Below are 26869 nucleotides of genomic sequence, written 5' to 3' on the forward strand. Positions count from 1 at the left end.
CGATCGTAAATATCCCTCGCTAGTTCGGACATTGGGCGCTCCGTGTAATGAGCGGGACACAAATATAGCCAAATAATAACATTGAAAGCTGTGTTTTGAGTGTAAGTACAATTAAATTAATTGATTATGCAATTAAAATACGACAACTTAATTTTGCTCGTCTTTTTATCGAAGGAGAGGGGAGGGTCGATGTTGACAAATTATTTACTCAAGTCTAAATTGAACGAGAACGAGACAGGTAAAACTTTTTATTACATAAAAGTCACGCGATAAGTTACATTTTTTTTTAAGAATTGAGAATTAAATTTTTGTCTGTCTGATAAAATTAATTTAAATTTCAATAAAAGCAAAAAATTAATTAAAAAAATATTTAAAATTAAATTAAATAGTAAATATTATTATTAAAAAAAATAAGTTTAAAAAATAAATAATATTAAAAATAAATATGATTAAAAAATTAAAAAAAAAGTTAAAAATAATATTTGGAAAAATTATTTATGTTTCGTTAATTTTTTAAAATGAAAAAGTAAATAAAAAAATTTAAATTTATTACAAATTGAAAATATAAAAAAATTAATTGAATTTAAAATTGTTTAAAAAAAATGTAAAAATAAATTAAAGCAAAACAATCAAAAAAAAAAAAAATAAAAATAATTATTAAATTCAAAAAAAAAAAAATTAAAAATTATTATTTTAAAATAAATTTTTAAAAAGTATTTTAATTAACAGACAAAAAAAAATTAAATAAAATAATTTCAGAAGAAGAATTAATAATTTTTAAAAATAAATAAATATATAAAATACAAAATCAAAAAAAAAAAAAAAAAAAAAAACAAAACAAAAAAAAAAAATTAAAAGAAAATTCAAAAAACGAAATAATTTTTATTTTTTTATGCATTTTGATTTTTTAAATTTTTTTTATCTTCTCTAATTAAAAATTATAATTTTGAATTGAAAAACAAAATTAAATATTTTAATATTTTTTTTAATTTATTTTTTTTTTATTAAATATTTTTTTTATTATTATTTTTTTAAATTTACGCTCAAGTCTTGTACATACGACAACTTTTATTTAACTTTAAACGTATGAAAAAAGGTTAAAATACGAAGAATACGTTTTTGTGAGTAGAAATGTTCTTTTGCTTATTTTTAGTGAAATTCGAAGAACTAGAATTTGTGACGACACTTTACAACTGAAGACACGAGCATTCGTCACGAAGCACGTGACACAAAATTTCAATCAATTATTCGATTTTTTAGCACAATTTTTTTTGTTTCTCTTTTCTTTAACACATTTTTGTATTTTCTTTGATCATTTTATTTATTTATGAGGTCAATGAATTATGTATTATTTTTTTTTATTTAACGAAATTTTCACTTTTTAATAATTTTTTTTATTTAAATATTTTTTTATTATTAATTTTTTTAATTATTTAAATTTTTTTATTTTAATATTTAAAATTATCATTTTTTTATTTTAATTTTTTATAATTTTTTTGCTCCTAAAAAATCATTCACTCAACAAAATTTTCAACATAAATGCAACTTTTCACTCGAATAAATCCTTTGTTTTTGTTAAAATTGTCATTTAATTACATTTAGAAGTTTCGATCGCTTAACGATGATCTCATTAAAATAACTTTATTGTCTCTTTATTTCTCTTTTTGCCAACAGCTGTACGGAGAAAAGGAACGACGTCGAAGGACAATGTGCCGCAATGTGTAAATAAAAACACTTTAATTGTATTTTGTTTACGCGAACGGGAAAATTGTCGCTCGGAGTGACGCCAATTGTTGCTCGTCGTCGAAGAGACACGGAAACACTGAACAGTAGTCCGACGTTTTGTTTGCTTATCTTCTCCAATTCTTGCGTAAAAAAAACAACAGAAAGCACGAAAGAAATTGTCTCCGCCACAAGGATACACAGAACGACGAACGAACGACGAAGAAACGCGATCCGTAGAAATAGTTCAGCATATTTGCATTTCTCACACGCCGCACGCACCCACAGCGCGAATAAATGTAGCGAGTTTGTCGCCATGAATGACAATGACGTTTTTTTTTTGCTTCGTTCGTACCGAAAAGCATTAGACGAATATTAAAATAATCGTAATATTAATATATATTAAAAAGTGATGCGTCTATGAGATGAATGGAGTACGCGCCATGCCGGGCGAGTAAAAAAATAAAAAAAAAGAGAAAAGGATACGAAAAAATTGTTTTCGAAGAGAGATGCGCATGCTATGTTCGTGAATTGTAGTTTTTGTTGAATATTTTATGAGAAAAGTCGCTTTTTTGTTTATTTGGAAAATTTGAAGAAAAATATTTCCTGAATTTTTCAAAAAATACTAACAAAAAATTTTATTGTTCTGTGAAAAAAAAATTAAAATTTGTTATAAAAATATTTTTAAAAATTAGAAAAATTAAATTTTAAACAAATTTTTATAAATGTCAATTCAAAAACTTACCGTTAAAAATTTGAAAATTACTTTTTGCTAATTCAAGCTTAAAATTATGAAAAAATTCTAAATGTTTGATAAAAATTTGACGATTAAAATTTCTGCTGCTAAAAATAAAACTTAAGATAAAATTTCTATTTTTTTTTAAATCGTAAAAATAAAAAAAATGTCTTTAGAGCTTCTCTTTTTATATATGTTTAAATAAAAAAAATTAAAAAAGTCAATTCAAAAATATTTCCGTTAAAAAAATTTGAAATTCACTTTTTTGCTAATTCAAAATAAAAAAAAATTAATTAAACTAAATTTATTTTTGAAATGAAATTAATTAATTAAATTTAAAAAAATAAAATGAATTAAACAAAAAATTAAATTTAATTAAAACTTAATATTTATTGTTTTTTAATTTTTTATTTTTTATTATTTATTTTTATTTTTTTATTAATTATTTTTTTATTTTTAATTAATTAATTAAATTAAATTAAAATTATTATTTTTTTTTATTTTTTCTAATATTTTTAAAATGCGCTTTTTTTGAGGTAAAAATTTTCACAACAACTACTTACCATGTATCATAAAATATAAGCTAATAAGTGTATCGTTACTCGTCGTCATTTTCTTACGATTATACTCACAAACGGTCACTCCGTTGGTCGAGACGGGAGTGGATAGACAAACAAACAAACAAGAAATTTGTTTACAAATGACGTTGATGCCAATTTCCATGATAATGAACTTGTTCGAATCGAAACATTAAGAAAATCGCATTTTCTGGAAATTCCCGTGAGATCTTAAGCATTTATTTCACTTTTTTTCATCTAAACATTACTATTCCTCGTAATACTACTTGTTTCCTTATCACCCAGCAGATTATTCGTTTCCTTCGATGTGTGACTCACATCCTTAATTAGAGAGATTTTTAGTCGATATAGCGCAAACATGCACACATGCAGAAAACATCCAAACACAAAAACACCTGTCGTCATCGAGCCTGTCCAAATGGGGCGATTCCAATCCAAATGTTTGTAGATGTAAGGTTGACCTCGTCTAAAAAAATAAATTTTTCATGATTTTATGAAGTTTTAAGAGGAAATTTGGGAAAAACTTACACATTCACCCAATCCATGAAGTAAAAGATGATTGTAAAAACGGCAAATGACACTAACGTCGCTAACGGATAGATAAAATGCAAGATTCTGACAGGACTGGCAATAATCAGGATTTCGATAATCATGAAAGCTGAATTTGTTGCATGGTTCAGGATGTTCAATGTGTCAACAGGAAATTCATTATCTGTGAAAAAATTAAGAAAAATTGTGGTTAGAGATGAAATTTAAAAAATTTGTTGCATTTTTATAACAAATTTCGACCCAATGCACATTTTTAAATTTTTACCCAATGAAAATTTTTAATTTTTGACCCAATTAACATTTTCAATTTCAAAGATTTTTTTTAAATTTTATCCCAATGCGTACTCGTAAAATACCCCATGAAGTATTTCAAATTTTTATCCCAATGCACATTCTAAAAAATTTCTTAAGTTTACAATATAAAATTTAGATATTTTTTATATTCGTCCCAATGCATACTTCAAAATTTAGTCCTAAATTGCATTTTTTTTACCCCAAAATAAATTTTAGTTTGTATCCCAATGCACAATTTAGAATTTTTAGCCTTATGTAAATTTATAATTTTGACCCAATGCACATTTTAAAAAATTTCGCCTCAATTTGGATTTGAAATTTTTTTCCCAATGCAAATTTTTCAAATTTCTTAAAACGAATTTTAAATTTTTAGCCTCAAAGCACATTTTAATTGTTTGTCTCAATACACATTTCAAACGTCGAATCTTGCTTAAAACCCCATTTTTCTTCCGAAATTCGACAAAAAGTGATTAATCGTAAAAGTTTCGTGAATAAAACAATAAACTTTCCGACATCTGTTACCTCCTTTATTATGCACAAATCCCCAATAGAGCAGCGTAATATTGATAGCGATCACAGGACAAATGCTCTGCAGGAACCAAATAACCTTGAAAATGAGCGGCATCTGCGTTTCGTGTTTCATCCTTTCTGTCAAATCAAATAAAATCTCATCATAAAATCGGTCATTGTCCGCAAAAAATTATTTACTTACCATAATACTTGTTCGAGAGAAACGAGCATGTCACAACGGCACAAGTGCACACGGCGTATATCGCATTCAGTGAATTCCCCCAATTCGTGAGATAAATGGGAAAATAGATGAACGGACCTTTGTAAAGTACATGCGAAATTATTGCATAAGTGAATGTCGTCACATATAAACTCGCGAAAATCCATCGGTAGAAGAGAAAGACAATCGATTGCCGTTCTGACGATGTTTGCCACTAAAAATAATTCAAGAATGGTTAAAAACGTACAGAAGCAAATTAAAATTTATCAGAAATTCCCCGAAAATGATTTGTTTATTTTTTTGGCGAATTATTCGAATTGGCGATGTGTAACAATCGCAGAGAAATTTATCCGGTATGACAGGAATTCGGCTGTTTCATGCATCAATAACGCTTTTTTTCGTAATTAGATTTGAAAAGTGACCTTTAATTTTTTTGATAAGTTGGAGGGAATTATTCGATCTGATAATAATTGAAAAAAATATTTATTTGATTTTTTATTCGTTGAACGGATAAATCAATTAAATAATAATTTTGACAACAAAAAATTTTTTTTTTTCATAATTTCGAGTAATTTTTGGTATTGAAATGATAAATTATAAAAATAAAAAAAATAATTTACCCTTTAAATTTTGGATAAAATATTGAAAATTTAATTAAATTTTTATTTTTTGTTAAAAAAAAAATAATTTTCATGTATTTATTAAAAATTTTATTTTTAAAAATAAAAGCAATTTATAAAGAATTTTTTTATTTTTGTTATTTTTAGAAGAAAATATTCAAAAAAATTTTGAAACAATTAAAATAATGAAAATAAATTAAAAAGAATATAAAAAATGAGAATAAATTAAATAATATAATATTTATTGTTAGAAAAAAAATAGAAAAAATAATAACGATCATTTAAAAATTATTTAAAATAATTCAAAAAAAAAAAAAATTAAAATAATCGAAAATAATTAAAAAATAATAAAAAAAATCTCACGTTTTCATAAATATTTTCTTTAAATTTTTTTCGTACCTTCAATAGTTAAATTTGAGTAATAATAATAAAAAAAAATAATATTTTGATAAAAAAAAAATAAAATGTGCAATTTCAATAATTCTTCCAAAAACATTTGTGCTTATAGGTTTTTTTAAAATTTAATTATTGCTTGAAAGAATTTTTAAAAATTTTATTTTTTTATTTTTAAAATATTTTTTTAAAATTATAAATAATTATTTTTTATTAAAATTATTTATTTATATTTGAATTTAATTAAATTAATTTTCAAAAAATAAAAAATTATCTTTGCATTTTAAAATTTTTCTGTAAGTAAATTTTTATCACAGCAAAACCGAAAAAAAATTTCATAATTAATTAAAATTAACCTCGTCATGTGAATGTAAATCTAATTCTTGACATGGCATGTCATACGGGTGTAGCCTCTAACGAACTCACCAAACATGAAAACGTAAGGTTGCCAAAAAATTCTTAGTTTTTTATAGCTTAGCTCTATTTTCAGCATCATTCATGAAAGGTCATCGTTTTTTGCGTTTGTCATTCACAAAAAAAAAAAAATTAAAAAAATGGAACAATTCCTCATTTTTTTTTTAAATAAACGACAAACATTTTTGCCGGTTGTATTTATTTTTTTTAAACACACGCAGAGTCACCTGTCAATCCGCAAACAAAAAAAAATTGCAAATCTCTTTCAACACATGTGAAAATATCTTGACACATTTTCTTCGTGCAACAATGTTTTTTATCAGAAATTTGCTCTCATTACACATCACTTTTTATTTTTTTTTTCTAATTGTACACAATTGTTACTTAACGCGCGTGTGACGTAATGAATATTCACGAACGTCAAACTGTCTCATTTCTACCGGAATTTCTGATATTTTTTGCACTGCACTATAAAAAAACTTACTTGCGGTCTTAAGAAATCAATTGGCTTGTCGTAGTTTAAGGAAAATTTATTTATTTTTAATTCATTTCGCCAAAACATTTTTTTTCTAATTTTTTATTTTAAATATTTTTTGGAATGTTTGGCTTTTTTTTTAATTATTTATTTTTTTAATATTTTTTTTATTTTCAGAAAAATGCGGAAAAATAGGAAATTTATTTAATTTTAAATTAAATATTTAATAATTATTTTTTAAAAAAAATATTTTGTGTCTGCTTACACTCGCGTGAGTCGCGAAACTATAAATCAAGAATGAAAAAATATTCAACGAAACTACCGTCGCTCATAAAATACCGAATGTGTGTGTGATATGTTCTGCCGTACATCGTGTCGTGACTCTTTCACATGTCGGGCAATCGTCTACCGGTGCTTCATATGTGCTAATTTGTCGAGTATTGTTTAGAAATTATTTTTTCTCCGACACTCACGGGTAAAAAGATGATCCTTGAACGTTCCCTGTTGCACGTTGGCTGCATTCTACACACAAAAAATGAGATTAAAAGAAACAAATGTATTTTCAATGTAAAGGTTACCTTCGAGTTTCGCTTCGGTTTCTGTGCGTGACTCAAGAATCCCCCTTTTTAAGTTGAATTTTTGTCTTCTCCTTCGTCTACCTTTCTCACACTCTCCTGCTTCTTCGAATTATTTCGGGCAAAGGGTGTGTCATTGTACTCTTGGCAAACAGTAACCAACATGCAAGGTAATTAATTATTACTTTTTTTGTTAATCTTTTAATAAATTATGAATCAACAGCCAAAAAAAATTATGAAAAATTGTCTCTGAATGTGATTAAATTTTGTGCAAATTTGTATCAAAATTTCAAGCTTATCTCTGTACTGCGCTGCTAGTTTAATCATTTGTTTATTTTATTTTTATTAAGCACTTTTATTTAGTTTATAAGCGATCGCGTAATTTGACTAATGTGCAAATATTGCATTAGCGAAATTCTATACGAAAGTAAAGGCGACACGTGTTATCGATTCCAGATTCGTGGAACTTGTTCGGAAATTTATAGGTCGCTGTTTTTGTTGTTAAATATGATTCAGTTTAATTGCCTAACCTTTTTTTTTTATCACGGAAATGCCTTGCAATATTATTTCATTAAAAAAAATTAAATAAATTATTAAAAATTAAAAAAAAAAAATTTAAATCGAGTTAATTAATTAATTTGAAATTTTAAAAATTTAAATTATATTTATTTTAAATTAATTATTTTTTAAAATTATTTATAAAATAAATTTTTTATTATATATTTTTTAAATAATCTGGAAAAAAAATGATTTTTTTTAATTTATTAAATAAAATAATTATACCTATATTTAATTAAATACCTAAATAATATTTTTTTTAAATAATAAATATAAATTTTTTTTTATTTAAAAATATTTAATTGTTTTAAAATTTATTAAAATTTTATTTTTTTTTATTTATATTATTTTTTATTTTATTTTTTTTTTTTTATTTTTGAAAAATATATTTTTAAAATATAATTTTTTAAAATAAATAATAAAATTTGTTATTAAAATAAATTTTTAAATATGTTTTTTAAAATAATGAAATTTTATTAAATGTTTTATCAAAATTTAAAAAATATTTATGATAAAATATTATTTATAATTAAATATTTTTTTTTTCAAAACAATTTAAATAAAAAAAAGGAATTTTTTAAATTTAGTTTAATTTTTATTTTAAAAATTATTTATTCTTTTAAATAAATAATTATATTAAATATTAATTTATTTAAACTATTTTATGATTAATATTATCATATATGTTTGAAAAAATTGATTTAATAGATTTATATATTTTGTATTACCAATAAATGTTTTTTTTAAATAATTAAAAAAAAGTTAAGATAATTTCAGTATAAAAAATTACTCACCTTGTTAACTAAAGTAACTTCAAAAATTATTAAAAAACATTTTTTTTAAGAAGCAATTTTTTTTATTAAATTTTTTTTTATTGACTTGAATGTTTTATTAATTGTCGAAAAATTTACATTAACACACTTTTACATGTTTTTTTTTTATCTAAATTTTTAAGCTAGAAAGAAAAAAAATATATTTTTATATATTTATAATAAAAAAAATAAAACAAAAAAATAAATACCACAATAATGTATCATAATATAAATTTATATTAATTGTGTAATTTTTTTATATTATTATTATTATTTGTTTTATTATTGATCGAACAGTTGAACCTTAAAATTTAGTAATAATTTGAAGTTTTTTTTTAATTATTATTTTTTTTATAAATACAAGTTTATAAATATTATTTATTCATATATTTTTTGCATGTTATTTTTTTTTTTTTTTGATGAAAAATGTCAATAAAAGAGGTAAGAGTTCAGAATAATATATATAAAAATAACAACAAAATTTACCTATTTAATTGTTTTCAGCGCGCAATATGTTCTTTCCACACACTGGATTTTTTCTTTTTATAATTTCTTTGGATTTCTTCAAATTTTTTAATTTTGCGATAATAATTGTTCTTATTTTTTTTTTTGCTTTAACACACATTTTTCGGTTGTTTATTTTTTATCATGTTCATTGTTTATTTTTTTGTTCACTTTTTTATTAAATAAAAGTTATTTTCTGTGTCATCATGCAGTCATCTGGATGAAATGTTCTCTAAGTCAATTTTTAAATGTTTATATAAATATATAAAAAAAATGATTGGCAAAAATAATTTGCCTGAAAAGTCAGATTATAAAAAAAACAAGCTTATGTGGATTATTTTATATGTATAATATATGATAAAAAGTGTAAAATAATAATAAAAAAGTTAATAAGTTGTATTTTTTAATTATATATTATAGAAATAATTGTGAATGGCTTAAAAGTGATCAAGTTACCGGAATAATATTTAGCAACCAAAACAACAACAACAACTCTCTGGACATTTTTAAACTTTTCTCCCTAATACTCTTCAGCTGTTTTTTGAAAATAATGAAAGAAATTAAGTAATAATATAAATAAAAGTGTGTGAATGTAAAAAAAAAATAAAAATGATGAAATAAAATATAAGATCACGTTACTTAAAAGCAATCGTGAAACATGAGATATGATGATATTAAAAAAGAAATATAGAAAAATTAAATAAAAATTAAATATCGACGAAAATAAGAGATTGACAGCATGAAAAATCAACAAAACAAATAAAACAAGTACCATCATGGATCCTATAATAACTTTTTTCTTATCCATCTCCCAATATTTTTAAATTGCTCTGCAAATAAAGACTTATTTCATAAAAAAATGCAGGAGATAGCAAAAAACATTTAAATAGTAAGGTATATAAGATTACATAATAATAATAAATTTTCATATATCATATATAAATATAAAGTTTTTATATATATAAAGGTCAAAAAATGTGTTATATTAAGGTTTGTGGCTTAAAATAATTTTTTTTATCAAAATAGGTCAAAAAGTTCAGCAGTAAGGAATCTTACCATTTTTTTAAAATATTTTTTTTTGTCCAGGAACAAAATTTAGATAAAAAATTGCCAAAAATGGAATGTTTTTCAACCAGATTTTCACAAAAAAATTCTACAAAAATTTTTTTTATAAGAAAATGTGGAAAAGGGATTTTTTATAATACAAAAATTGCCAGATATTTTAAAAAAAATAAAATAAAAAAAATAATTCCTGAAAATTTATCGATATGAGAAAAATTTCAAGCCTAATTTCGAATAAATATCCCTAAATGCTGCAAATTTATGTTTTATATTAAATTTTATTTATATTAAATCAGATAATTATAAAAAATTCATTTTTTTTGTTAGTTGCAAGTTTTTTGAATTAAATGTGCGAAAATAAGCATGACTATAAAAATTACCTGATTATCTTTTATTTTTAATATTTTTTTTCAATAATCCAGATTTTTTTTTGGAAAAAATACCCAAACACAAATAAAACCTAATTTCGACCTAAATATATAAATTTTAAATGCCGAAAGAGTTAAAAGACACAAATTGACCTGAAAATCGGGAAAATTGTAAAATTTATCCACAACACCTAGATGAGAGAAATAACCATCGTACAACACAAAAAATATTTAAACATCAAATAATTTGTTATATAGGATAAAAATGAACAACCTTCGTCGACTTATATTCAATAAAAGGTGCTTAAAGCTAATAATAAAAGAAGATCTTGTATTATATATCGCTTAAGATACCAAAAAAAAATTATGTGTGTTAAACGCTTAGATTTTGTTTTTTCGTTACAAACTTATATATTACATAGATTTATATTAATAGATAATAATAACTAATAATAATTATTAAATGGTGAAAAAAAACGTCTTTTTTCATTTTTTCTTCGTACCTCTATTATTTTAAGTTTTCAATTTTTTTATTTCTTAATTTTAATGCTACATTTTTTTTTATTATTGTTAAAAATTAAATAAAAGAGGAATTGTGTGGTTCCCACATATAAAAATGCTCGTCTTTTTGTTTATCATCTTACCATATTTTTTTTTTTTATAATTTTGTTAAATTTTTTTACCGAAATACACATCGCTTTCTACAGAGATCGCCGCACACAAGTTCTTGCTATACATATTTTATCTAAGATTTTTTTGTTTAATTTACTCGAATATGTATAAGAAATTTATTTGTAGAGTTAAAAGATAGGTAATCTGTAAATAAATGCAATATTTTGTTGACAAAAGTGACCAGATGATAAAGAATTTGGGGGATGAGATGAAATTTTTTTGAGAATGAATTGTTATTTTTTTATGAAAAAAGCAAAAATATTTTTTTTTAAATATAAAAATTAAATAAAAAATTAAAATTAAAATATTTATAAATAAAAAAATTGTTAAACATAAAATTAAGGTTGTCAAATTTGATGATGAGAAAAAGTTGACAACAACAGTTTAAAAAGTTTAATATTTTTTTACTGATTTGATCAGTAAATTATTTTTTTTTTTAATAAAAAGAGATCAACGAGCGAGAGATAGAGAGTAAGGGAGTTTTGAAAGAAATTTGGAATTTTTTGTGCTTACCGAAGTTGTTTAGTTTTCTTATTTTGAGTCTCCGGAAGCGGGCGCTGGAGGTTGAGGTTGTCCCGGTTGCGGGGGATTTCCCGGATATCCGGGATACGCTTGCGCTCCATAGTACTGCTGATATTGTCCATAAGCAGCCATTTGTGGGTAGAATTGGGCGGCGTTTTGTGCGGCGCCAGCATTTCCAGCTGCAGCTTGTCCTCCAGCCTAAAAGTTAATTTTTGAGAATTTTAATAAATATTTTTTTTTAATTTTTTGTTGAAATTAATATGTACTTAAATTATAAATTTGTAAAAAAATTATTAAAAAATTATTTTGATTAAAAATAATTGTCTTGAAATTTGAAATAAAATTTTAAAAATTAAATCTCTAAGTAAAATTATTAAAAAATTAATTTCGATTTTTTTTTGTTTAATTTAAAAATAAAATTTTTTTTTAAATTAAAATTTTTTAAAAAAATAATTGAATTATTTTAAATTTAATTTTTATATTATGTAATTTTGTTTTTAATCAAAAATTATTATAAAAAAATTTAAGTAAAATTGATAATCTGAAAATATTTTTTTCATAATTTCGTTTTAAAAAAATTGTTTTTTTGAAAATATCTTCTTAATTTGATGTTTTTTAAATTATTTTAATTTAATTAAAAATATTTTTAATTAATAAATATTTTTTTTTTAAATTTAATAAATTTTTTTAATTAATTAAATTATTTTAATTAATAAAAAATAATTATTTAGTTTTATTTTAAGTTTAAAACGTGAAAAATTAATTTAAAAAAATATAATTTACCTTTTGAGCTGCCATTTGTTTCTCAATCGCTTCAGCTTCTTCAGTTTTTCCCATTCGTCGATAATACTCAGCCCATTGCGCACTGTAATCTGCTTGTCCTTGAGCGCCAGCTTGTGCTGCCGCAGCTCCTTGTTGCCCATTTTGCCCATTTGCTATTATTTTTTTTGTTATATTTTTTATTTATTTGTACAGGTTTGAAGAAATTTATGAGAAATTTCACAACACATTCAAACAAATAGGTTCGTGTAGCAGATTTTATCATGAGCGATTGATTTCATTAGATAGTCAAAAAATATAAAAGGAGAAAAAGAGAGAAAAATTTTGCGGTTTTTGGTTTGTTTCGTAAAAAAAATATAAAAAATTCGCATTGAACAACAGCAGAAGAGCAGCCACGTAACACAAAAAAAATATTTTTTTGAGCAAATTTTTTTTTTAATTAAAAAAGCGTGGTATGAGCTCTGAAATGCTGTGACGAACCACTTACCTCCTGGTTGTCCTGCGGAATTTCCGCGCATCTTGATTTGTTGTTCAATCATTTCAGCTTCGCGTGTCATGCCCATTTGTCTAAAAAATAAAAAAAAGTTGAATTTCTTGTTCATTTCCGTTTTTTTTCGTAAAATTCTTACTTGTAATACTCGATCCATTGTGCAGAGTAATCGGAGCCGCCTTGTCCTTGTGCGCCAACTGCCATTTGTGCGGCAGCTGCTTGTTGCGATTGATCCCATTGTTGTGCATATCCTCCCCAGGCAGCAGCAACGGCAGCGCCATACGGATTATTTGCGAATGTATTCGGGGCAGGAACTTGCGTTGAACCGATGTGAGTCATGTTAAGCTCGACATTGATTTTGTCTTGTATCAGACGCTTCGCTTCGTCAATTTGATGCTGTTCGCCCTTGATGATGAAGGCTTTCTCGTTAACCATATTGGCGGAAGCTTTGCGATCCATTTCACAATGTGCGCCGGATTGCGAGTTAATTTGCTTGATTGTGTCGCCGCCGCGCCCAATGATGATCTAAAATGAAAATTAATTTATTTTTCATTATTTTATTTTTTTTTCTTTGTAGAAAAAATTAAAAAAAAAGTAAAAAATTTATATTTAAAAAATGAAAAAATATTAGGTAAAGTTTGACAATTAAAATTAAATTTAATTAAATAAAGTGTATAAATTAGTTTAAAATTTAATTTAATTTTAATTTAAAAATAAAAAAATTTTTAGTTGAAAAGATTTAAAAATTTTTTTAAAAAGCAAAAATTAAAAAAAAAAGACAAAAAATATTTTTTTATAGATAAAAAAAAAATAAAAAGATTAAATTAAATTTAAAAAAAAAAAAATTAAATTAAAAGTCAATTAAAATCAATTAAAATTAAATTAAAAATATAAATAAATAAAATTTTCAAATAAAAAAAATAATTTTTCAAAATTAAAATTAAATTTTATATTTTATTTTTAAGTTAAATGTTGTAAAAAAAAGAACATATTTTTTTTAAAGCAAAAATTCAAAAAATAAAAGTCAATTATTAAATTTTAACAAAAATTTATAAAAAATATTAAAAAAAAAATTTTTTTTATTAAAATTTTATTATTTTTGAAAATTTAAAATTGTAATAAAAAAAATTTAAAATTAATTTTTTTTTTAGAAAATATATTTAAAAAATTTTTAAAAATTAAAAAAATTAATCTTCAATATTTAAAATAAAAATTAAAAAAATACTATACTTTTTTTTGACAAATATGAAGAAGAAAAAATTTTTGAGAATTTTTTAGAAAATTAAAACACAAAATTAAATGAAAAAATTTGATGATTAAAAAAAATTATTGCAAAAATAAAAAAAAAAATTAAATTAAAATTTGGCAAAAAAAAAAATTAATTTCATGAAATTTTTAAAAAAATTTTAAAAAACTTACGCCACATTTGGAAGCAGGAACAGTAAACGAATATTCCTCGCGCGAAACCATTGGTCCATTGTAATTGGCATAATTCACATCTTGCCCGCCTTCGCCTTGCATTCCCTTGCGTCGCAAAACTCCTTCAACGAGCTCATCAACAGTTCGTTTCGCATCTTCTACCAAATGTCTCGGACCTTGAATGACACATCTTCGATCGCCATTCGGGTCTGATCCTTGAATAAATTGCATTTTCGCGCCTGTATCTGCCGCAATTTTCTTAATCATCTCGCCGCCTTTTCCAATAACGACACCAACAGCTGCTTTTGGCACAACAACTTCGATATTGTCGTAATCTCCGCCGCCGCCATGATGATTATTTCGACCTCCGCCGCCGCCATATCCGCCATTTCCGCGTGGAGGACCTCCTTGATGATCGTTATTGTTGTAATTATTGTTCCGTTGCTGATATTGCTGTTGTTGCTGGTCTTTTTGTGCGAGCAATTCTTCAACCATTTGCTTGGCGTGCTGAACTTTTTCGTAATCTCCCGTAATTCTCAAGGGTTTTTCGTTCTCTTGTCCGGGGCCTTCTTGCACGACAACTAATTTCGCGCCAGTTTTTTCCATGAGCTGCTTAATTGTTTCGCCGCCCTTTCCGATAATCAAACCGACTTTCGATCCGGGAATCATTACTTCTTCGAACGAACTGTTTCCGTTGTTGTAATTTCCGCTGCCCAAGCCGGGACGAGACATGTGCGATGGAGGTCCTCCGCCATTTCCGCCAACCATTTTGTTGATTACGTCGCGTGCTCGTTGAACCGCATCGCTCGGAGGTTGAGCCATGCCTGCGCTTTGATTGTTGCCGAGACGAGCGGCAAGTTCACGTGCTTGTTGCAATGCTTGCGTCATGGGAGGGGAATTTCCGCCGCTGAAACGCTTATTGTTCTGTTTGTCGTTTCCGAAGTCGTCTAAGGGGCGTTTTTGTCCTCCCACAGGCGACGCTTGCTGAGGTCCTGGCTGGATTTTCGCCGCAATCTACAAAAATAATTTTTATTAAAAACTTGTTTTTAACTGAAATTCTGTCTATGGAGGTCAATGAACTGAACAAGAACATCCGAAACTTTAGAAATTAAAGCTTCGGATCTAAATTTTTTATGAAAAATATTAAATTCAATGCAAAAGATCAAAGAATTCAATGAAAAATTGTTGAAAAATCTCTCAAATAAAGCAAAAAATCGAAAATTCTGAATTTTCATCGTTTTCAAGATGGATGCCAGAACAAAAAAAAACTTACTTGCTTCGCTCGTTGGAGAGCGGCTGCAAAGGCAGATGACTGTGAAAAGTTTTGTTGTTGTTGTTGAGTTGGAGAGTAATCACTCATTCTTTTAATTAGGAAATTATTACTCAAGAATGTTCTTTTCGACTTCAATTGCGATAATTATTGTTTTAAAAAAATTTTCTTTCAGCTTCACGCGACGATGTCAGTTGACGTTTTACATTGACATTTACTTTTGAAATGTGCATTGTGTTAAATCCCATATGGTATTGTAGAAAATTTAGACTTGGGTGACCATTTTTATAATTTTGTAACTTTCAAAATGATTTTTTGATTTTCAAATGAACTTTTTTCAACTTTCAATTCTTTTCAATAAATTTTAGATAAAATAATAAATAACATTTTATTTAAATTTTAAAACTAAATCAAAAACTGTGTCATAGCCAATTTTGTCAAATCTTGCTCCAAATGGATTGAAATTTGTCAGAGGGCTCTAATTTATCATTTTTAATCATTTTATAACTCAAAACTGCCAAAAAATTAAAACTGAAAAAAAATTTTTCCTTTGACATAGTTTTGTTTTAAAAACTAAATCAAGAGCAAAAAAACTGTGTCAAAAACTGTGTCAAAGCCAATTTTGTCAAATCTTGCTCCAAATGGATTGAAATTTGTCAGAGGGCTCTAATTTATCATTTTTAATCATTTTATAACTCAAAACTACCAAAAAATTAAAACTGAAAAAAAATTTTTCCTTTGACATAGTTTTGTTTTAAAAACTAAATCAAGAGCAAAAAAACTGTGTCAAAAACTGTGTCAAAGCTATTTTTGTCAAATCTTGCTCCAAATGGATTGAAATTTGTCAGAGGGCTCTAATTTATCATTTTTAATCATTTTATAACTCAAAACTACCAAAAAATTAAAACTGAAAAAAAATTTTTCCTTTGACATAGTTTTGTTTTAAAAACTAAATCAAGAGCAAAAAAACTGTGTCAAAAACTGTGTCAAAGCTATTTTTGTCAAATCTTGCTCCAAATGGATTGAAATTTGTCAGAGGGCTCTAATTTATCATTTTTAATCATTTTATAACTCAAAACTGCCAAAAAATTAAAACTGAAAAAAAATTTTTCCTTTGACATAGTTTTGTTTTAAAAACTAAATCAAGAGCAAAAAAACTGTGTCAAAAACTGTGTCAAAGCCAATTTTGTCAAATCTTGCTCCAAATGGATTGAAATTTGTCAGAGGGCTCTAATTTATCATTTTTAATCATTTTATAACTCAAAACTGCCAAAAAATTAAAACTGAAAAAAAAATTTTTCTTTGACATAGTTTTGTTTTAAAAACTAAATCAAGAGCAAAAAAACTGTGTCAAAAACTGTGTCAAAGCCAATTTATAATTTTCTCTAATTTAATTTTCTCTAATTTTCTCGGCTCTAATTTATAATTTTTTAACTCAAAACTTCTAAAAAATTTAAACAAATTGAAAAATCATTGAAAAACAAATGTTTCGACGGGTAGAACAAAGAGTACAGGTCCGAGAGTATTATATTGAAATGTGCATCGGCTTGAAACATCAGTCAAAAATGCAAACTGGTTCAAAAAAATTGCCGGCAAAAATTTGTTTTCAGTATTTTCTTACAAAATTATCTTGAAAATTGTTGTTAAAGGATAAAAATCCATCAAAGAATCTATCCAACAGTAAGTAAAAAAATTTTTCATCAAATCCCTTAATATTCTTTACAAAAATTGAATTTAAACTTGTAACGAGTTTCATAAGAAAAAATTGTCTGTCAATTCTGTCAATTTTCTGTTTGTTTACAGCCAAAAAATTGGAAAAAAAAAATTTGACATAGTTTTCTAATTTATGAAATTTGTCAGAGGGCTCTAATTTATCCAACTTGTTCAGTAGTTTTTTCATTACATTTCATTATTTGCTTGAATTTCGCCCGAAAATGATCGATTTCGTTGGAATAATTTACGCGTTAATTGTCTCCGCGGGAGGAATTGTTGGATATGTCAAAGCTGGTAAATTTTTTAAGTAATTTTCATTAAAAATTATTTCTCTAAAAATTTTTCTTAAAAAGGTTCCATTCCTTCAATCGTTGCTGGCTTGACTTTCGGAGTTCTCATCGGGATTTCCGCCTATTTTTGCTCCATTGATCCTCCGAAGCCGCTCTTCCAGATAATTGTCGCTCTCGTGTTGGGCTGTTTCATGGGCTTCCGTTGGGTAAAAGGAGGGAAATTCATGCCAGCTGGATTGATTACCGTTTTGTCAGTTGCTGTGCTGATTTGGGCTGTCGCCTTTTATTTCAAACATTTGCCATTTGTGGGAAATTCGGGCGAACAGTTGAGGTCTGATGAGGAAAATGTGACAGAACAAAATTAAATTTGTTAAGATTTTAAGGAAAAATGGCTTTCTTAGAAATTTTATTTGTTCTTTTGAGCATAAAAATGAGATATTAGTAGCAAAATTACTCATGATAAGAGATATTATTATTCGTAGATGTAAGAAGGTGACTGTTTAATAAATGTTTTGTATCTTTGTCTAATCAAATTACGTGACAGTTCAGTATTAAGTGCGATAACGGCTCATTATTTATAGCTCAGCACGCGATGTTTTAGTTGTTTTTTTGTTTATTTTATTATTTAATAAATTACAAAAAGGGGGAAAATGAAGAAATTTTGCTATTTTGTGAGTTTTTTCTTTGCATTTGAAGTAAAATGGTAATTTTATTGATTTATTTTAAAAATTCTGAGTTGATTTCAGATTTAAGACAAAGTTTAATGCACAAAATGTCATTTATTATCATAAAAATGTTAATAAGAAGGAAAAAGTCGAAGTATTTTTAATTTAAAAGAATTTTTTTATTACTTACCTTCTTAAAATTTGATTTTTACTCTTAATTTTATTATTTTTTTTAAATTATATTTTTTTTTTAAATTTCAATTTTTATATTTTTTAATAATTTTAGCTTAAGGTATGTTTTCTTACTTTACTTTTATACGCTATTTTATTAATTCAAAATTTTAAAAATTATTTTTTAAGTTAAATAATTCGAAAAATATTTGAACAAAATATTGAAAAAAAAATAAATAATAAAATTTCTAAATTTGATAATTAAAAAATTCTTAAATATTTTAATAAATTTAAAAAAAAAATTTTCGTAAAGAATTACAAGTTTATCATTTTTGGAATATAAAACATTTTTTTAAAATTTATTTAATAATAATATAAATTTAATTTAATTTATTTTTTTTTTAAATTATAATTTTTATAATATCTCAAAAAATTTTTGATATTTCATATCAAAAGTCTTAATTTAATTTTTAAAATTTAATTATATTCATTGAAAATCTTGAAAAAAAAATCATAATTCTTCAAGCATAGCAACAAAAAAAAAATATGTTTGAAAAATTAAAAAAAAATAAATTAAAATATTTTTTGTAAATTTCGTAAACAATTTAATTTTTTTTTAATTTTTTGGGATCGAATTATTTTTTTGAATACATATTAAAAAAATAATTTAAACTTTTTGATATCAATTTTAAAATTTCATTAAATTAAATTAATTTTAAATAAATTAAATTCTTTAACATCTGTTACAATTTTATTCCAAATAGTCAAAATATCCCTAATTTATATCCAATAATGACAAATAAAATTCCCATAATACTTACACTTGTTTCACAAAAAAAAAATCAATTTTTGACCTGCTTCAAAATATTCAAATATTTTTGTTTTGTTGCATAAATTTGCATCATCATCATCATAGACGATCATCGCACACAATGTGAAATATTTGGTTTCACGTTTTTCGGAGACACGTCTCGACGTAATTCGACACTTGAACTATTCATTCAATGTTTTTAATTTTTTTTGAGGGATTCGGATCACTTTTCGCATTGAAGTCAATGATGGGAGAGAAAGGTGATGAAAAATTTATTTGTATCCTTATTGTTTGAATGTTCAAAAATTGTTGAAAGATATTTTTTTGTGGTCCGCACATGCTGAAGCAATAAAAAGGAGACAGGTTTCTGTAATGTCAGACAATAAAAGTTGATACTTTTTTCCTTTTCTCTATTTTTTTTTTTGAGACGAGAGACGATCATCGGTTCAGTCAACTTTTGCGGTGGTCCTCAAAACTTCATGAATGCAATTTTTATTATTTTTTTTTGAATGAATTGTGTGAAAGTTTTTTTTTTTGGTTTTTAACAGAAACGCCCATTTAATGTGATTTAAATTTATTTTTACGACTAATTTTTTTTAAGAAACAATTTATGATAAAATAATTAATTATTATTGATAAAAATAATTTTTTAAAGTACTTCACAAGACATTTTTTTCACTTGCTTTCTTTCTCATAGTTCACCGAAAAATTTTTCATTCATCGTCATAGATATAGATTTTTATTATTATTACGAAATTTGGTGTATCTGGTAAATTTCAATAGAATTTGTGAATCAGTCTGATTATCTTTTAATATTTTTTAACGTTTTTTCATGAATTTTGTTTTTTTGTGATGGATGATCATTCATAGAAATTGTTGTTTTTGTAGATCTTTGGTGCGTTTCCTGCTTGAATTTGTTTATTTTGTTGTGATTTATTTGACTCCTGATTGTTTTAATCCTTCAGTCCAAACGTCATGAGGCCATCCCGTTCTTCCTTTTGCTTTCTTTCGTTCTTGTTGAAGGGAAAAGTTCTGTAAAGAAAATTTAAAAAATATTTTTTTGTTAGTTAATTGTTCGATTTTTGAAGTTTTAAATAAATTTTTATATTTTATAAAGAATAATTAAATCAAAATTAATAAAAATTTAAAAAAATAATTTTTCTAATTTAATAAATTTTTTTATTTATTTAAAAATAACTAATCAAAATTTAATTTATTTATTTTTTTTTTTTATTTTTAATGTGAAAAAGAAAATTAAAAAAAAAAAATTATTTTTATTCAAAAAATTATTTAAAAATAATTAAAAAAAAATCGAAAATTAAAAAAAAAAAATATTTCAACTCAAAAATTCTTTAAAATAATGTTGAAAAATTACATATTTTTTAATTTTTGAATGATTTTTTGAACTGATTAAATTTATTTTTTTTTTTGATTTTGAACTTAATTAAATTTTATTTCAAGAGAAGTTTATTTGACTCAAAAATTATAGAAAATTTTATTTAGCTAAAAAAAATTATTTTTACGAGTCTTGATGTCAATTTTGTTTTACTATAATTTAATAAATTTTAAAGAATTTAATTAATGATTAATAAAAATCTTTACAATTTTTGATAAATTTGCGAAAAAAAAAAATTAAATTAAAAATTAATTAAATTAATTTGTACAATTTTTATGATGAATTTTAATAAAATTAATGCAAACATAAATTAACAAAAAATAAGACTTAATAAAAATTAAAAATTTTAAAATTTTTGACATATTTTTAGGCAAAAATTAAATGACTTTTTTTAATAGTTGAATTTTGTTTCAAAGTGCAAGAAATTTTCAGAAAAATTCCTTTTTACCCCAAATTTAAATAAATTTTTTTTTTTTATTATAAAAATTTTTTTTCAGACCTTTCTTATTTTTTTTTTAATTTTTGTCTCAATTTTATTTTTAAAAAATTAAATAAATCCCTTGAGATTGGAAAAAATCTTTAACCAAAAAAATTTAAAAATATTTCCATCACCAATTGATTAATTAAGACAAATTTGACACAGTAATTAACACCATGTACGTTTGACTGCATGAAAAATACGCCCCTAAATCATTCCCGTTTGACATGTTAAGTGTGTCATTCATTTAATTTGATTTTTTAGACTTTTTTTCTTGAATAAACAGACAAAACTTGACATTGCCAAAATTTCAAAGCTTCCGGAATTTCAAGAGTTTCGTCAAAGGGATCCGATGTCACACGTGAAAGCAACGAAAAAAGATGCCGCAACAATATCTCCAAGTCATAAATCAATTTTTAAACACTCATTTTGACATGAAGTACTTAAGAGACTTCTTATCGTGTTTTTTTCTCGTTGCCAGATGCACTTGTTGTTTTTTTTTATGAACATCGTGTCATTGCAAGAATTTTTCAAGTTTTTGTTGTTGTCAAAGGGATGCGATCAAAGGATTTTCCTTCGTAAGATTTTTTTTATTAATTTTTTTGTTTTAATTTTTAATTACTTTCATCTTATCGCGCCGATTATTTTAATGTCTTTGGCTTTAATGGAGACGGCGCCACGGAAAATTCTCGCGTTTAACGGAAAAATTCTTCCGTCGGATATTTCTCATCGCGCGAGACGATCAAGAAGCGACGCGAGAACAAAGGAGATAATTTTTCATCTAATCCAAGCAGAAACACAGCATTAAGTGATGTCTGGTTTTCGTTCGACAATTTATGAAAGTGCTTGCGTAACCAACCTTGAAACACTCGCACACATAAAATTTCCATTTATCAAATTAAATTTCGGGCCAAATTCGAAAAAAAAAATCCGTAAAATTAACAAAGAACGCTCATTATTGCGAGAAGTCGAGATAATAATTTAATTACGCCCCTCTCGTCGACGCAATATTGAGACATCAAACCGCAAAAATGTCATAAATTCGAAGTAAATATTTAGATAAATTATGCCAATTTTGCTGGTTGAACGCAACAAAACGTAATTTAATGTAATTGACACCCCTCGCAATAAAAATGATCGCACTCCGAATGAAGTAAGGGACAATTAAAGCCGTTAATGTTGCCCTTTTAAGAGGCACTTATAATGCATTTAACTTTAAATAATAATAATTTTTTTTTGGTGCAGTAATTGAAACAAGTGCATCCCTTGTTTTACGATTTTTTCCCACACATGAGAGAAGTGCGTGAATGCAAGTTGTCGTCGTTTAGTCCAAAAAGGCGGCACATGTTTCATTTTTTTTTTTGCTGTGGCATGTAATGAGATATGAAAGGCATTCGGTTTAAAATTTTGACAATTTTGTGGTTTTTGAGGAATTTGAATGAATTTTTATTAATATAATATCTTATTATTGAAAAAGATTTTTTGAAACTTTTTTAATGAAATCTAAAAATAATTATTAGAAAATTAAAAAATTATAAAATTATTGTAAAAAAATCGAAATTTTGTATTTTTGATGAATTTTCTATTTTTTAAGGAAATCCAATAATTATTAAAAAAATAAAAAAAAAATTAAAAGAAATGAAAAAGAAATTACAAAATTTAATAGAAAAATAAAATTAAATAAATTTAATGAAAAAATATTGAAATTTTTTATTTTCATAAGATTTTTCTTATAAAAATATTTAAAAATAATTTTAAAAAATTAAAAAATTTATTTGTAAAAATTTGGTAATTAAAATTAAAAAAAAAATAATATTTATTTAAAAAAAAATTATTTCTCAATATTAAAATTTTTCTTTTTTAATAATTAATGCATAAGATCTATTAAACCTCTCATTTTGTTAAAAATTAATTTTGTTTTATTATTTATTTTTTTTTTAAATATAATTAATTTTTTAATTTAATTTAATAATTAAAATTTTGTATAAAAAATCTAATTGAATTGAAAAATTTGATTTTCATAATTTTTTTTTTAATTTTCATCAGAATTAAAAATTATTTAATTGAATAATTTAAAATTTTAATAATGTAAAATATTATTTTTAAAAATAATATTAAATATTTTGTAAAATTTAAATAAAAAATATGAAAATTTATTAAAAAATTTTTTTGTTTAAAAATAAAAAAAATTAATTATTCAAAAATTTTTAATGAAATATTTTTAATTTTTTTTTAAATAAAAAATGCACTTTTGTCACTTTATTACTTTTTCGACGACTTTCAACAAATTTTACACAAGAGAGGCGTTGAAAGCATTTTAAAAGACACATTTTTAATTGAAATTGAGAGATTTGTTTTAATGTGTGAAAATTATTTTGTCAAAACACGATCAAAAAATTATTTTAATGGATCAATGGGAAAATTTTTCGCTTACCTGCATTTCATTTTTCATCATTGCCCGTTTCTCGGCGTTGATTTTGCGTGAACTTGGCACGAGCTCCGGCCTAAAATCCACCGACGGATCTTGATTGCCTTGCAACACGTTCACGAGATACGAAATGTAGGTGCGGGCAAGTCGCAATGTCTTAATTTTCGAGAGTTTTGTGTCTTCGGGCACGTTGGGAATGTGCTCGCGCAACGAAAGATACGCCGAATTGATGCTCTGTGTTCGTCTCCGTTCCTTTTTGTTGGCTGTGTTTCGTCTTTTGACCACGCGAATGACTTTTGTGCCATCTGGCTTGGTAATTGTGTTGGCTTGCGTGTGATAACCGTCGTCATGTAAGTAATCTAAAAGCGAATTTTCGGTTAAAAAATTAAATTTTCAGGATTTCAGAAGGAAACTTACTATTTTTCTCGTATTCTTCGGGCGTGCAATAATGTTCCGTGTACTGATAATTCGAAAAAGGTGAACTGGAAGTCCCGTACTGACTGTTAATTGGGGAGGAATTTGTTCCGTAATGCGACGGCGAGTCTGTGCTGCAAGCGGAATCAAAGTACGTTTCTTCTGGCGGGATGTGAGGACCTGCGAAATGGTAAAAAATGAGATAAAAAAGTGTTGCTACTGCTAAATCTCGAAAAAAGTGTCAGAAAACGGGCGAAAGATCTGTTTTCTATCAATTTCTATTTTCATTTCACCCGTTTCTTGTGTAAACATACAGTAAAAAATGTCTACAAACAGAACACGAGAGCTTTTCAACTGCAATTTATTTCACACACCAATGTCATGAAAAAATTTCTTCTTTTTACGTTTTTTCACACAAAATAATTATGAAGATGCATTTCTTCGCGTGCAGCAGACAGAAGTCAGTAGAAAATAAAGAAGAAGCAAGTTTATAATTTATCAATGTTGAAACATCGACAATTTTGTTTATCCAATTCTGGGCCTTAAACTAATAAACACGAAAGTTGTTTAGATTTTACGATTTTTTTTATTTACTTTAACACTCGAAGAAGAAAAATTACCTTTTTTCGTGAGGTAAATGAAGAATTTTCGACTTGGTTTCATGTAAATTTATTAATTTAAAAAAATGCATTTTTTGTCAAACATTAGCAAAAAATATCACTAAATTTATTTTTTTGGGAAAAAAAAAAAATATTTTTTCTAAAATTTCTATTTTGAGGGAAATTTAAAAACATTTTATTTTATTTTTAATTTAAATTATTTAAAAATATTGCTTTAAGACTTTCTAAAATTGAAAATAATTTGCTTTTGCTTGTAAAAATAATCAAAAATTGCATCTTTTCTTGTCAAATGTGCATAAATTCTCTTAATTCTTTTTCTTTGAATATCAATTTGTTGAAAATTTTTTGTCTTCTTTTCATTTTATTTGAAAATTTAGAAAATTTATAAAGAAAATTAATAAATAAAGATCAACATTTGTTTGAAAATTGCCTCAAAAATGATTAAAAAAAGAAAAAAAATTATTTTTTTTTTAAATATTTAATAAAAAATTATTTTATTTTATAAATTAAATTTAATTAAAATTAATTAAAATAAAAATTTTAAAAAAATTAATTAATTATTAAATTAAATTTTAAAGGAGGGTTTTTTATCGAATTTATTAAAATATTTATTTTTTTCGTTAATAAAATATTTTTTGTATATTATTTCAACGAAATTTCCATCAAAAAATCTCTTTCAAGGAGATTTTCTCTTCTAATGAATCTTTTACAAAATTTTCCTCAAGTTCATAAAATTTAATGACTCTTCGCGAGTAAACAAAAATACACTTTGAACCTCGAAAATTGATTATTTCTTTTAATTTATTTCCGACCATTAAATTCGAGAACAAAAGAACACGTGCTGAGGACTTGATTTTTCTTGAAATTAAAAAATTTTCAGGTACTTACCATTAATTAAGGTCTGCGAATCCGCCGGATAAAGAGGAGTGTAACAAGTTGTGTGAGAATTGTAATAAGGATCATGATAAATTTCCGCTTCTGGCGACATTCCGTAATGTTGGGTCGGCATATTGTTATTCGCTAGCACAAACATTCGAAGTTTTTTATTTGTTATTTTTTCAGTTTTATTAAAATTTATTAAATATTTATTTTTTTCACTTTTAATTTTTTTTATTTTTAAATTATTTTTAAATCACTCAAAATTAATTTTTTGATTTTTTTATCAATTTTTTTTTTAATTTTAAATAATTATTTTTCGATTATTTTTATCCGTGTCTCAACTATTGCACGATCGTCATCGAACTGTAATTCCAAATTTTTTCTCTGATATTTTTGTCTGGCAGAAAATGCCTTCAATAAATCACTTTCGGATGGATTCTATTGGTTTTGGGAAACCACGCCTCTTCATCTAAGAGGAAAATACTGCATCTTCACGCGCTGTAGAATATCTCCCTAATTTTAATGAAGAGCATAAATGTTTTATGCATCTCTATTGAGAGAAATTTTTTTGTCTTATTTGAATAAAATTTTGCATTTATTTTTATGATTTTTAATTAAAATTAAATTATTTTATTTTTTTTATTAATAATATTAATATTAATTTAATATTTTTTAAAATAAAAAAAAAACAAAATTTCAAAGATTAAAAAAAAAGTACATATTTAAAAAAACTAAGTAAACTTTTTAGCTTAAAAATTATAAATAAATAAATAAATGAAAATTTAAAAATAAAATATTATAAAATTAAAATTTTGAATTAAAAATCTTTTTTTAAAATAAAATAATAATATTTTAATAAAAATTAAGATTTAAAAAAATTAATTAATTACAATTTAATAAATTTTTATTTTTAAAAAATTTAAAAATCACTAAAAAAAATAAATTTTAAATAAAATTCTCATTAGAAAAATTCTGATTGGACAAAAAATTCTCTACATCACACATCCATGCACGTTAAACTTCTTTTCTATATTTCACAAAACCGAAATCTAACATCACTTCGTATAAATACAAAAACTCGAACATTGATATAATGGTTTTAATGATGACAGAACACGCTTGCTTGTCTGAATATTTTGATGATATTCCTTAATTTCCGATATACTGAGTCTGATCGACCATTTTTTTCATCAAAATTTCGAGTCTTGTTCTTGAATCGACTTCAAAAATTAAGAAAAATAAATTTTTGTAACGAATTCTTTCATTGAAGAAATTCAATTTTAATTGAAAAGTGAGTGAATGAGTGCCGAGAAACGTCAAAACCGGCAAACATCGACCTTCTAAAGCATTTTTTTCATAAAAAGTTGGTTTTTGATAGATTTATGTCTGTCGGATAAATCCAAGAAATTAATTTAAAAAAAAACTTTGAAAATTTAAATTAAAAAAATTATTCAATTTCAA

At 24.4% G+C, this 26869-nt stretch overlaps 5 protein-coding genes across 7 annotated transcripts in view; 2 read left to right on the forward strand and 3 right to left on the reverse strand.

Annotated features, from left to right (window-relative positions):
* Nucleotides 1-3203: 3203 nt before the first annotated feature.
* LOC134827894 (protein rolling stone-like) lies at nucleotides 3204-7228 on the reverse strand. Its single transcript, XM_063840766.1, has 6 exons — nucleotides 7090-7228; nucleotides 6521-7033; nucleotides 4592-4823; nucleotides 4402-4527; nucleotides 3565-3748; nucleotides 3204-3502 (listed from the first exon to the last, which is right to left on the reverse strand). The coding sequence occupies exons 2-6, from the start codon at nucleotides 6596-6598 to the stop codon at nucleotides 3274-3276; spliced, it is 849 nt and encodes a 282-aa protein (XP_063696836.1). The 5' UTR covers nucleotides 6599-7033; nucleotides 7090-7228; the 3' UTR covers nucleotides 3204-3273.
* LOC134827893 (homologous-pairing protein 2 homolog) overlaps nucleotides 7145-26869 on the forward strand; it is a 43366-nt gene continuing 23641 nt past the window's right edge. Inside the window, exon 1 of one of the 3 annotated variants that reach the window (XM_063840765.1) lies at nucleotides 7145-7256. Coding sequence is in view for 1 of the 3 variants with exons in the window: in XM_063840762.1 (XP_063696832.1) it covers nucleotide 17223 (1 nt within the window). In the remaining 2 variants the exon portion in view is untranslated. Of the gene's footprint in view, nucleotides 7257-17113; nucleotides 17224-26869 lie in introns of those variants that run through there. The other 2 variants (XM_063840764.1, XM_063840762.1) reach the window with 2 other exon arrangements.
* Nucleotides 10797-15731, reverse strand: LOC134829160 (far upstream element-binding protein 2). Its single transcript, XM_063842159.1, has 7 exons — nucleotides 15547-15731; nucleotides 14274-15287; nucleotides 12994-13379; nucleotides 12852-12931; nucleotides 12368-12519; nucleotides 11576-11782; nucleotides 10797-11206 (listed from the first exon to the last, which is right to left on the reverse strand). The coding sequence occupies exons 1-6, from the start codon at nucleotides 15631-15633 to the stop codon at nucleotides 11594-11596; spliced, it is 1908 nt and encodes a 635-aa protein (XP_063698229.1). The 5' UTR covers nucleotides 15634-15731; the 3' UTR covers nucleotides 10797-11206; nucleotides 11576-11593.
* Nucleotides 17425-18077, forward strand: LOC134827895 (transmembrane protein 14 homolog). Its single transcript, XM_063840767.1, has 2 exons — nucleotides 17425-17550; nucleotides 17610-18077. The coding sequence occupies exons 1-2, from the start codon at nucleotides 17478-17480 to the stop codon at nucleotides 17909-17911; spliced, it is 375 nt and encodes a 124-aa protein (XP_063696837.1). The 5' UTR covers nucleotides 17425-17477; the 3' UTR covers nucleotides 17912-18077.
* Nucleotides 20127-25538, reverse strand: LOC134827928 (heart- and neural crest derivatives-expressed protein 2-like). Its single transcript, XM_063840829.1, has 4 exons — nucleotides 25418-25538; nucleotides 23913-24089; nucleotides 23502-23854; nucleotides 20127-20225 (listed from the first exon to the last, which is right to left on the reverse strand). The coding sequence occupies exons 1-4, from the start codon at nucleotides 25536-25538 to the stop codon at nucleotides 20127-20129; spliced, it is 750 nt and encodes a 249-aa protein (XP_063696899.1).

This window comes from Culicoides brevitarsis, chromosome 1, assembly GCF_036172545.1.
Source record: "Culicoides brevitarsis isolate CSIRO-B50_1 chromosome 1, AGI_CSIRO_Cbre_v1, whole genome shotgun sequence".
NCBI lineage: Eukaryota > Metazoa > Arthropoda > Insecta > Diptera > Ceratopogonidae > Culicoides > Culicoides brevitarsis.

What these genes read in the sequence shown, in the direction of transcription:
- LOC134827894 (XM_063840766.1), bottom strand. Translation starts at nt 6,598, where the DNA reads ATGTTTTGGCGAAATGAATTAAAAATAAATAAATTTTCCTTAAACTAC. An exon ending in TTGATTTCTTAAGACCGCAA is followed by an intron (nt 4,824 to 6,520) that starts GTAAGTTTTTTT and finishes AATTATTTTTAG; the next exon opens with TGGCAAACATCGTCAGAACG. An exon ending in TCTCTCGAACAAGTATTATG is followed by an intron (nt 4,528 to 4,591) that starts GTAAGTAAATAA and finishes TTGATTTGACAG; the next exon opens with AAAGGATGAAACACGAAACG.
- LOC134829160 (XM_063842159.1), bottom strand. Translation starts at nt 15,633, where the DNA reads ATGAGTGATTACTCTCCAACTCAACAACAACAACAAAACTTTTCACAG. An exon ending in TTCCTGCTTCCAAATGTGGC is followed by an intron (nt 13,380 to 14,273) that starts GTAAGTTTTTTA and finishes TTTTCATTTTAG; the next exon opens with ATCATCATTGGGCGCGGCGG. An exon ending in CAATGGATCGAGTATTACAA is followed by an intron (nt 12,932 to 12,993) that starts GTAAGAATTTTA and finishes TTTATTTTTTAG; the next exon opens with ACAAATGGGCATGACACGCG.
- LOC134827895 (XM_063840767.1), top strand. Translation starts at nt 17,478, where the DNA reads ATGATCGATTTCGTTGGAATAATTTACGCGTTAATTGTCTCCGCGGGA. An exon ending in TGTTGGATATGTCAAAGCTG is followed by an intron (nt 17,551 to 17,609) that starts GTAAATTTTTTA and finishes TTTCTTAAAAAG; the next exon opens with GTTCCATTCCTTCAATCGTT.
- LOC134827928 (XM_063840829.1), bottom strand. Translation starts at nt 25,538, where the DNA reads ATGCCGACCCAACATTACGGAATGTCGCCAGAAGCGGAAATTTATCAT. An exon ending in CGAAGAATACGAGAAAAATA is followed by an intron (nt 23,855 to 23,912) that starts GTAAGTTTCCTT and finishes ATTCGCTTTTAG; the next exon opens with ATTACTTACATGACGACGGT. An exon ending in TGATGAAAAATGAAATGCAG is followed by an intron (nt 20,226 to 23,501) that starts GTAAGCGAAAAA and finishes TTTTCTTTACAG; the next exon opens with AACTTTTCCCTTCAACAAGA.